Source organism: Melanotaenia boesemani, chromosome 14 (assembly GCF_017639745.1).
Source record: "Melanotaenia boesemani isolate fMelBoe1 chromosome 14, fMelBoe1.pri, whole genome shotgun sequence".
Taxonomy (NCBI): domain Eukaryota; kingdom Metazoa; phylum Chordata; class Actinopteri; order Atheriniformes; family Melanotaeniidae; genus Melanotaenia; species Melanotaenia boesemani.
Window position 1 is genome coordinate 25,747,740 of NC_055695.1, and position 11,533 is coordinate 25,759,272.

The 11,533-nt window shown below is 37.8% G+C and overlaps 2 protein-coding genes across 4 annotated transcripts; both read right to left on the reverse strand.

The window, feature by feature from the left end:
* Positions 1-2,833: 2,833 nt before the first annotated feature.
* On the reverse strand, positions 2,834-7,134 carry faslg (Fas ligand (TNF superfamily, member 6)). 3 transcript variants are annotated; one of them, XM_042006837.1, is made up of 5 exons: positions 7,017-7,134; positions 4,655-4,894; positions 4,027-4,075; positions 3,839-3,901; positions 2,834-3,754 (listed from the first exon to the last, which is right to left on the reverse strand). In XM_042006837.1, the coding sequence occupies exons 1-5, from the start codon at positions 7,053-7,055 to the stop codon at positions 3,339-3,341; spliced, it is 807 nt and encodes a 268-aa protein (XP_041862771.1). In that variant the 5' UTR covers positions 7,056-7,134; the 3' UTR covers positions 2,834-3,338. The 3 variants fall into 3 exon arrangements, with proteins under 3 accessions (XP_041862771.1, XP_041862770.1, XP_041862772.1); XM_042006836.1 differs by lacking the exon at positions 7,017-7,134 and adding an exon at positions 6,178-6,519; XM_042006838.1 differs by lacking the exon at positions 7,017-7,134 and having other exon boundaries at positions 4,655-6,286.
* Positions 7,003-11,188, reverse strand: si:dkey-86e18.1 (uncharacterized protein LOC557342 homolog). The gene is made up of 5 exons (XM_042006835.1): positions 10,803-11,188; positions 10,495-10,535; positions 10,327-10,401; positions 8,618-8,807; positions 7,003-8,008 (listed from the first exon to the last, which is right to left on the reverse strand). Exons 1-5 carry the CDS (start codon positions 10,960-10,962, stop codon positions 7,485-7,487), a joined length of 990 nt encoding a protein of 329 aa, XP_041862769.1. The 5' UTR covers positions 10,963-11,188; the 3' UTR covers positions 7,003-7,484.
* Positions 11,189-11,533: the final 345 nt, after the last annotated feature.

The following is an 11,533-nucleotide window of genomic DNA, read 5'->3' on the forward strand; positions in this document are numbered from 1 at the left end:
TTTAGCATACAGGACTTTGTAGAGTTGGGCTGCCATTTTCTTCCTTTCTGTTGTTGTTTTTTTTTTGTTGTGTGTGTGTGTGTTTTGTTAGAATAGGGAGGTGAACCACGATACTTTCTTGGACTTTTGCTTTGGCATATCTTACCTTCTCTGTTGTTCAGGTAGTTTAATTTTATTTGTCATTTTGGCCTTGAAGCCACCCTGAAGTAAATTAACTCCTTCCAGCTCCCTGATTTATGAATGAACTTTTTAGCTGTTTAAATTTCCATTATACCTTTGTGGTTTTTGAGAATTGTAGAGGATGTCATTTTCATACTATATGTTCAGCCACCTCTAAACGGTGTATGATGGTGATATCGGACCATTTCCTTCAATAAATAAATGATCAAGGTGAACATTTTAAATTCCTCTTTTGTAAAAAACTATTTCAATCAGACTCACACTCACTCCTAATGAGAATTTAGAGACTTAAATCAGCCTAACATGCATGTCTTTGCACATTAATTTGTCTTTTATTGAGTGTGTTTGTGGTCTACTGGGAGCAGTGCTGGTTTCCACACTCCAGGACCTCTGCTGGGCTGTCAGTGTTCTGGAGGAGTGTAGGGCAGTGGGAAGTGGGGCTGTCATTTCACATGGATGAGAGCTTAGTCATTATCTTCTTTACTCCCAACACCTCAACTGTTAAGTCCAAGAGGATTCCCAGTAGACAGCTGTTCTGTACTGGGATGCCTCAGTACAGTCAGCTTGTATTCAGCAATGAATGCAAGCTGATGTCAGACTGAGGAATGTTCATCACTGATCAATGCATCCGATTTTACGTCTATCAAGTCTGGCAAAGGCTGAAATTGCAAAGTGTAATTCACAGAGGTGTTGATGCAACAGATTACTGCATCCAAAGTGTGGGATAGTAGGCCAAACTGGTCAAATAAATGGAAGAAACAAACTCAGCAGTCCCAGTATTTCTTCATGAAGAGTGGTTTATTAATCCAAGTTGCATCCGGAGTATAATCCACAAACATTTCCTTTAAAGCGAACACACATTCTCCTTTTTCTTATTCTTTCTCTGTCTCTCTCTCTCTTCCCAGCTTCCCAAACAATCTGATTATAAATCCCTGTAAAAACACACCTGCTCTGATTTAGGCTTAACCATTTCCTGAAATTACTCACACCTGTAGCTCTGAAGCGCTGGGTTGGCCACTCCCAAACTCCTACCCTGTAATATGGGTTCAAACACTATCATGAGTATAACAACAGATGCCACACACAGAAGAAGAAATAAAGTCTAAATCAATAGGGACAAATGGTGAACAACTACAGGCTCACCCACTTTGTCACACAAAGCATGAATGAGCTATGCAGGTCCTTGATTCCTGCAGCAGTTAGACTGGAAACCAGCACTGCTCCCAGTAGGCCACACACTCAATAAAAGTCAATAAAATGTATTAATGTAAATACTTAAAAAAATCTTACAGGCTTTATTAATAACAAGAAAATTTCTGGGGCCGTGACCTGTGTGAAGTTTGCATGTTCTCCCGTATGCATAGGTTCTCTCCCAGCTTCCTCCCACAGTCTAAAGACATGAATTTTTGGCTGATTTGAGTCTCCAAATACTGGCTCAGTGTGAGTTTAACTAAAAGTTTGTCTCTCTGTGTTGTTTCTGGAACAGCTACAGCACCCTGCATTTGAACTACCCATTATTTTGAGATAACAAACTTTGTTTTCTCGAGTTAAATTATCCCATTATCAAGATAAAACCACGTTTTCAAAAAAACATGCAAGCACAACCTCGCTTGTTTTCCGTTCTACATAGGTTGCACTTTAATTTTCTGAACAGAAGCTTGGGGCCAGTGTCACTTTCAGTAGACAGTTTTACTATGAGTATAAAGTGAATATTTTTACAAGATGCAAGATGCATGTTGATAGCAGCCCGGGTGCTGCAGTCCAGACTGAGTTTATTTTAATTACGTTGCTGAGTAAAAACTGAACACCCTCAGATGTGTGGTTTTGAAAAAAATCTAACTCTGCAGTTTGGAAAGAAGCCTCTGGAAATCAGAACAGGTACATAATGAATTTTCTCTGAATCGTTTCGCTGAAGGTTGTAGAAAAAAAATGAATCATTCAATTCCACACATCCTTCATGAGAATTACAGGCACTAACATACCTGTAAAAACTGATGTTTATTCATTTATTTATTTTTACTGGTCAGAGGTAGGAATTTTTGATTAGGTCCAAAATAGCTTGTATATAAAATTATTTGTTTTAAAATCTCAATTAATTACCTGACCAAGCCTCAGCTGACACATAAACCAACTTATTACGAAGTTACAAGACTTTCAATCGTGTTTTAAAAAAAAAGAAAGAAAAAAAAGCCAACCCTTACAAAAATCAGCCTGCATACATGCAAGACCCTCGAGATGTTCTCACAGGAAGGAAATACACGTCAAAACTGCCACTGCTTAATCCCTTGATGTGTATATGTGCATATGTGCCCAGACTGTGCTTCGTTTCACTCCACTCACATGGCTTTGTGGTGTACTAAATGCACAAATTGAAATGAGGGTGTTAAACTGAAAAAAAAGTAAGTGACTGGAAGAAAAAAAAAAGAAGAGCACGAGCTCTTGCTTGTTCTGCAGGTTGTTAAATGATTAGTTATCTGTAAAGAAATCAGAGAAATCAAAGTTTAAATTAAAGTTTTCAGATCAGTGGAATATATGAAAATGAAGATCACGCTCAGGAGCAAATTTGACTCAGTGTCAAGGTGAATACTTTCCAGTGGTCATTATGTGGGTGTTCCTCATGACAAAGACTTACCAAACATGAAATTTATTCAAATTGCATGTAGAAAGGAACATTTATTTTTGTCATGACACATAAATCTGCATAAATGATCTCTTTATTTCTTTTAAAAACAACCCTAACAAAAAACTTTTTATTTTTATATAAACACACATCTAGATATGGTGTCAGTCCACACCAAAATAAATATTTTAAATGGCTACAAACTAAATAAGCACCTTAGTGTTAACTCACTCCTATGTCATCAATAAAAGGCACAATATTTGTGTTCTGCATATGTGTCGAAATGGATTTTACTGCCTCTGTAAGTGCTTTTTAGTTCACAATCTTTAAGTTGCAGATCAAGAAAATATGGAATATTTTCTCTGAGGTTTTACATGAAAGAACCTGATATCGAACGGTATTCAGAGCAGTTGGATATACATTCAGGAAATGATATTCAATACATCATTTATGTAAAGTGATGAGTAAGTTTCATTTCTGTTTGAGACAATCTGAACAGCTTACAATCTGCACCTGGAGTCAAATTACTACAAGCTCTTTAGATCTTATAGAGGCCAAAGAAGTTGGCGTGGTGTAAATGACTAAGATGAGATGGGTGAGACACATTCACAAAAACTTTGTCGTTTTTCATCAGTTGCAGGGTGGAGCCGAGGTAACTCTCTGTGGTCCAGGAGTGGGTGGGCTGCGGAGGGCAGAACCCTGCCCTGTGGGTCTCCATCAGAGTCAGGGGTGGGTTTCCTGCTCTCCTCACAAACACAGAGTGATCAAAGGAGGAAGAGATGGAGCAATCCTTAAAGATCAGCTCCACACGTGAGTAAACGTGGTACAGTCCGGTCTCATTGACCTGCAGACTGCCATCTTCCATCCGGTAAGCCACCCCTCCAGAGGTGAAGGCCTGACCTGTCTTTGAATTCCATCGCAGAGTCTTTCGGAAATCTGATATTTCAATGCGCCCTACCAGAGGAGAGACATGATGTCACTAAATGTGAACATAAAAAAAAAATCACAAAGTAGAGCTCAAATTTACAGAAATCTCACCAATCACGTGTGCTGCAGGTCTGCTGCTCATGTCTTCTTCCTTTGACTTTATTTCAAGGGAACCTGAAATTGCCCTCAGATTAGTCACATCAGCTCCTCTTTTCGTTCATTTAGGAACCTCATTTTTAAATAAAGCATTTTATAAATGCTTCATGTGCAGTAAAGGATGTTTATTGACTGACACCTACCAATTTGTTTCAGAGGGGCTCTGTACTCCGTCACATGTTCGAGTTCAACCTTTAGTGAAATGAAAGAGAGAAATTTCAATACCACATCATAGACCAGCTTGCACCTCAGTACTTAAAAAGCTCTCAGAGCTCAAGTAAAATAGAGGATATCCTGTCAGAATGGACTGGTGACCACAGAAGGAACAATGAATGCAGTGGTTTTTCTTTTAAATGTCAGAGCATAGCTGTGGCAGTGCTGCTGCTCACATGATAACCAAACCAAATTACAAATTAATTATTAAACATTGCAGGGCTGCCCAAATGTTCCAGCCACGTTTACGTTTCCATTCTTTCACCTTACACCTCTTTGTCACCTCCTCTCTATGCAAAAATAACAGAGGTCACACCTTTTTAATGTTTGCTGCTATGCTCCCATTAAATAAAGAAGATTGCACACAAAGGAATATAATTAACATTATGTACTGGTTAAACCTGACTCAGTTTTTACTTTACTGATTTGTGAGGAGTCTTTCCTTTACCATCATCCTACAATGTTTCTTCAGTCTCAAACTGCAGTCAAGATTAGCTTATTTTCTCAGTAGATGCTCCCTGAATTGTTTTCTTTTGCATTTCCCATGATGGTCCTTACCTTTTCAATGGCTTTCATTTTTTTCTGTATGTCCAAAATCTGATAGGCTTCAAACCCCAGGGCTGCAAACACAAGCAGGAACAGCAACAGCACAACCATGGCCAGACTGGGGCTGATACCCATGCAGCCCCGGCTCTTCCCACGGCTCCTCATTCTCTCCTGGGCAGGAGGGAAGGACCAGCAGGGTACCAGGTTTGGAGGCTGCGTTGGGTGGCCTCCGCCTCCATCCACGAGAAACACCTGTGGAAACGGGTAGCTCTGGTCACAGCTCATGGTTTAAGTCCTTCTGTTAGACAAACTGTGTGTGCATCTATATGCTCTAGACAGAGGAGGTGTGTACTTAACAGAATCAGCCTTCAGCTGTTAAGGCTTTCACCACCCACAATTCCCTCCCACGCCTGCCCTAAAGAATGCATGTCACTTTAACTAATTTATGCAAACCCAAAAAAAAAAAAAAATCACTTAAAGCCTTCAATCTAGTTCTGTACCACTGGTGGCTTTGCTACGCTTTAACTTTCCTGCCTCATGCATTTTTGGGTTATTTGTGCATGCTGGTTTAACTGTGTTGCATATGAACAAGTGTAGCTGAGTCTGAAATTAAAAGGAAGTTTGAGGTTAAAGCTGACCTGTTCCTGGTTACAAAGTCATCTTCAGAAAGACCCTTTTTTACAAGTTCTACGAAAGGAAAACTTAAGCAGCCATGAGCACGCATCACCTGCTTAGCCATTTTTTTTACACAAGTCCTTTTGCGCAGGTAACATACTGTGTAATATGATTTATATTACACAAGTAACATACTTTACTATTTTCCCTGATGGCACTAATAAAGTATTTTTTATTCATTAATTTTTTTTACCTTACTTGTTCTGTCTTCCTTGTAAAAACTTCAAACCTAAACCATAGCAGGAATTCATATTTAAATCAATTAAATACAATCAAATGTATTATTCTTCATAAGCGTCAGTCTCAATGAGGATCGGCATGTTAGTAAACAGTGATACAGCAGTTTCAGTAGCACACGGTGTGTTCTTGGTGGGAAGATGCTGCTGCCACATGAAAAGAACAAAAGCCTGCGCCCGACCTGCATGCTGGCTGCTTGTGAGAAGTTAGTAGCAACTTATGTGGCCATGCTTTACTGAAGTGACAATTAACCCCAACTAATACCTCAGATAAGTTTACAGACCTAAAGTTGAAAGCACAGACGCCTAGCATACCCTAGTTTATACCGTTGTTGTCTTTCTGACTCTTATTGTATTTGGATTTAGAGCAATAAAACTGCTGCTATAGTTGTGAGTGCAACAATTTCCTTCTGTATCAGCTGTTTTTGCTTTTTAAGATAAGAAGCAAATATTTGTGAATCCTTTGGTGGTTTTGAAAAATTGCATCTTTTAAGTTTTTAAAGAAAATAATCGACTATGTACTGGACAGAGCGACATCAACGTTAGACACACATTCACTTAAACGGAATACTAAAACAAACTGCTTTAAGGCATTCTGGTATATTTATGATTGTGTGTGAACACCTTGGTGACTCCACAGGAATCAGCCAGGTCTATTTTCCGTCTGCTGTTGCAAAAATGTTGTTTCATTTCTCCAGGTTGTCGTGCAGACACAAAGGGAAACCCACCTTGCAACATGAATACAAAAGTCTAACTAAAAGGTTAATTACGTCAAGTCTAACCAGAAATTTCACAGACTGGCTGCGCTGTACAAGATGATGGTCTGTTTCCCAGAAGCGTCATGTTGAAAGCGGTCCTCGCAACAGCAGCAACGGCAGCAGCAACGACAGCAGCAACAGCATAGTGGGTGAGGTGGGAGTGTTGGGGTTTTGGGGTCTAACCAGGGCGCCTTTATCTGCTGTTGCTCTAGTTAATATAACCAGGGAAGGGAAATAAAGTAATTTACTGAATAAGCATCTACCTTTCTCAATCATTTTTTCATTTCTCATCGTCTTCCTCTCCTCTATTACACAATGGAAGTAGCTGTGGTCACGGTGACTGATTACACAACTGACAATGAAGCTCATGGTTTTTTTTTTTTTTTGGTTTTTTTTTAAACAGTTTCCTTAGACAGCAAGTTTTGTTAGCTTTAATATATTTTAATAACGGTATTTTCTCAGTATAAATGCTAATCTGTAGTATACAGTCAATAAAGCATGGTACACATGTTTTATACTTCGGTCTCATATCTAAAGGAATGTTTAATGTCTTACCAAAGCATGACAGGTTTAAAAACTAGAAAGTTTTGAACATTTTTTTAGCCCTGTAACAATATTTTCAGAATATTTTTTCACAGTTAAATTATCATCAATGTGGCTTTCAACAAGAAAATAATGTAATAAGGATGAATATGTTGAACGAACCTTTAATATATCATTCTGGTTTGGGTCACTAACATCCATCACAATCCACTAATCAAAATCATAACAATGATCAATAAAACTGGCACAGGAACCTCTTCTCCGCATCTACAACAGAAGGACTAAATGAAAAGGAGAGCATTAGATACCAGTCACACACTGCACAGATGCTACAGTCTCCCACCTTCAGGTCTGAGATACTGGCCTTCAGCACTAAGAACCAGAGGAAGCTTTGCACCCTATCTGTTAGATTGCTGAATGGCTACTGTGGTGTTGTATGTATGCTTTTATTGTGCTTTTTTCTATTGTATTTATGTTTTTAACCCACTTTTAATATGTAGTGTCGCTCTCTGTGAATGAAGTTCCTAACGAAACTTTAAATTGAATTGAACACATAAGAGAGTTTGCATTAAATGGTCTGTTATAATTTTAAAAAATATAGAAACGTGTAGGTTCCTTAATGTAAAAATATTACATGTCACTGTCCTCATCAGAAGAGCAGTAGCAGTCTAGTCCAAGGGTATGACCATTTCTTTCCACTGTTGTTTCACTGATGGAGGGTTTTCCAGGTATTGTCTCTGCTGGTTCGCTGTGTTGGATGCTGCCTTTCTGCTCGGTAACAGAACTCTTCGCTGCCCCATCACTGTCTCTGCCCTGCAATGAAGACCTCTGTCTTGATGGAGAATTATTAAGATTTGGTAGACTAAACTGCAGCATCTGGGCAAGGTTCTGTGTTTGAGAGGAACTCTGATGAGCTGATGGTCCTCTGAATGCAGCAGAAGCTACTGCCAGTCGTGTACGGTCAAAAGTAAGAGGCTGGTCCTGGGCTGAACAGAACACCTCTGAGATTTCTGAGACCAGGTTGGTGGGTGCAAGGGTTTGAAATCTGGTCTCCAAAAATCTGTGAGGTCCCTCTGTCTCTGAGGCCAAGTTGATCCCACCTCTGTTACACTGATTAAGACCATCATCTGGCTCACACAGTCGAGGAGTTTTAACTGTGAATGAGAGGGTAGAGATACAGGATATTTGAGATCAACCTGCCCAGGGACAACAGACGGAATTAGCCAATGGCTAAAAACAGAAAAATTAATTAATGCCTACTGTCCCTATTTGTAATAAATAAAAACTAAATGTGAGAGCAAGCAACAATAAAGTTACAGGTAAACATGCCAAAGAGAAAACTTTTCCTACTTGGCAATCGTAAAGCTTTTTTCATCAGTAGGAAAGATTCTTTGCAGGAAGCATGACACATTTGCAGTGGGATAAAGGCATTTTTTAATAATTTAAAACAGAGTTTTTTAGTTTCACTGAAATTTACAAATGAGTTAAATACAGGAGAAATATCACAGCTGTGCAGGATTAAATATCTGAGTTGCAGTCATCAATCCATTTTAGTTCTTGCTTATTTTAGTGTTGAATTTATAGACATGACTGTTTGCAATTCTGTCACACGACCTTCACCCTCCAGGACAAGCTATAGTTCATCAAAATAAGAAATTAAATCAGACACGTTTCTAAAAAAAAAATAAATAAAATAAAAAAAAATTTAAATTAAAAAGACACACTTTCACGATATGCAGATTAGCCTTAACTTATCCACTGACCTGAGCTGGAAGAGTCTTGTGTGTCTGCTCTCCTTTTGCAGTATGCTCTGGGAGTCCATGGATGCTGTTTACATGAGGGATCCAGAACTCGTAGTTTTGTTATGAAGCTTTTGTACTCTTTTTCCAAAGCCTCGATGTGCAGTTGGAACTCTGTTATCTTCCTCTCGGGGTAATGAGAAAGCTGGGATTGCTGGGACAAAACATGGAGAAAACTGAATCGTTAGCAAATAGACCAGTCTTACACAGAGTTTAACACAGTCAGACTTTCTCTGCATTAGCCATCCTGAACAAAAACAAACCTAAACCTCCACTCAGAAATGGTGTTTCTTTAGTAACCCACATTTTCCTCTTCAGGCTCTGCGCACGTTCATGTGAAATGGATTTTATGTGTAATTTGATATATTTTCTGCACAAAGTCACAGATCACACGGCACCTCAATCAGAAGGAGAGCAGGTTGTGTGGATGTAGAAGTGTGAAAAATATTAAGATCACTACAAGACAAACAGCGTTGCTGCAATTCAGAATACGATGAATGCTGTCATCAAATCATCAGTGCTGACAGTTTCTAAGTTAATATCTGCTGTTTGTTTTATGACAGCTTGCAGATAAAGACGTTAAAAATTTAACTTGATAAGATCATGAGTCAACTATATTGACTCATAATAACATGTAAATTACAAAAGTAATTCACCAAATTGAAGTGAATTTTCACTTATTGCATCTTCTCTCATATACAGAGCTATAGGGATTATATGAGTTAATACTCTAGTATGTTAGATTAAATATCAGCAGTATAAAACAGGTGAGATGTTTTTAAACAAGACGCAGCACCAACATTTAATGATACACATAATGTTCTACTCTGGTTGACTTTTAAGAGGATGGTTAAATAATTTATTTTCCATCTATTATTTGACAATCTGACATTTACTCAGAGTTGATTAGGCATTATCAACTTTTTACATCGGGCACTAAATTTCAATGCTGGTTGCTGTCTATAAAGAAGGTCTCTTAAGACCACTGTCATACGGTAGGATTTTAGTATGTTTGGCTAAAAGTGGCCAAAAAGTACAGAAAGAAAAATAGAGAAGATGGACCCTACCCTGAGTAATTTGCATGGCCAAAGATCTAATGATAATTAACAAGAATGTATTGTGCCAAAAACCAATTCCCCACAAAATCTAAATCGCAGTGTTGAAAAAAATTTAATCTTTACCAATGTATCTGTATCATGGAAACACATGCAGTGGATTTGTGAGTCACTACATTAATAGTAAAGATGTACTCATATTGATAGTATTACATATATACTGATGGATATGAGGAGTAAAAATGGACTGAGATATAATTTTAGGAGCTGGTTTTAAAATTTGAGTACAGAAACACTATCCTGATGTTAGAATACAGGATATGTACATAAAAAGACTAAATCCAAACAAGCCAGAATATAATATTAGATTTAAAGAAACGGAATGATTGTAAGCTTCACATTCTTTATAACATCTGGGCAACAATCAAGCAAATAACGACGCTTATTTTATTTTAGACGATTCAAACAGAAACTTTGAACACGAATTTCTGCAGAGCAGGTTAACATAGTGATCTAAATAGTTAAAGTGAGGAACCTTCATGATACTAGAAAGTCTGACTTTAGCTTATGACAAGTTTCTAAAATCATTAATATCATTCGTACTAAAAAGTGTTTTACCTGTAGGTAATACTCTATTTCATTCTTGATGCTGGGGATCCACTTTTTCACAGAGGAGGCAGAATGAAGAGTAGACTGTGAAAGAAAAGGTTTGACAGAAACAAGACTAGTAAAACTTAACTGTAGGGACGTGTACCCATAATGATGGACGCTTAATGTTTCCGTTACCAGCTTGGGTCGACGGCCGTTAACGTCTTTGAGTCGCCCCTCTGAAAAGAAAAATAATAATAATAATAATAATAATAATAATAATAATAATAATAATAATAATAATAATAATATAGCTGCGTGAATGAGTATTAACACGTACAGTTGTCAAGTATGCTTTGTCTTATAAGCTAGATAAACTACAAGCAACAAGTTAGCACGACAGTAGCTAACAGCTAACGCTAGCTGCCACAAGCCGGGGTTTTTATAACCAGAATTTAGATTAAAACCAGTTTGTACAATGTTTCTATCTCATTTTAGCTGCTTGCCCTCTCTCTCTTTCTGAAGCCACAGTCTGTTCAGTTTCCCCAGTTGCTTTTCTTCGTTCCTTGCCATTTCAACTTCACTGGCACAGCTTCCAGACCAAACCTGGGACTCAAACAAAATAAAACCACGTGACCTAAAGTTATTGTCACGTGACGGCAACATACCGCGAGAGTAACTCAAAGGCGAAAACTAAGCATTAAGGGAAATAATTTATTTATAGAATGAGACAATTATTAAAATATAAAGTAAATTAAAATTATTATTAAAAGATGTTTTGCCAGTCTATAAGTATAAATCGGTTATTAAATTAAAATGAAAACTACAAATGAAACCCCACAAAGGGAAATGTGTTATACGGTGCGGCCCAGGTGAATACCCAGAAAGGTGCAGATTTATTTCCAGAACAACAAAAAAAACCACACTCTGCAGGGACTAAACCACAAGGACCTGACAAAGAGACTGAAAATCATGGGTTATAAATACAGAGGGAGTAATCAGGAGAAGGTGAAGTGAATGAGTCATCAAACCAGGTGAACTAATGAGCCAGGAGCAGAAAGCAATACAGAACACATAAGCTACAGAAACAGGAAACTGAACCAAACATGAAAAAATAAATGAATGAATGAATAAATAAAAAACAAACAAACAAACAAACAAAAAACATAAACCATGATCATGACAAAACTAAACATGACAAAACCCAAAAACATAGACCATGATTATGACATTATAT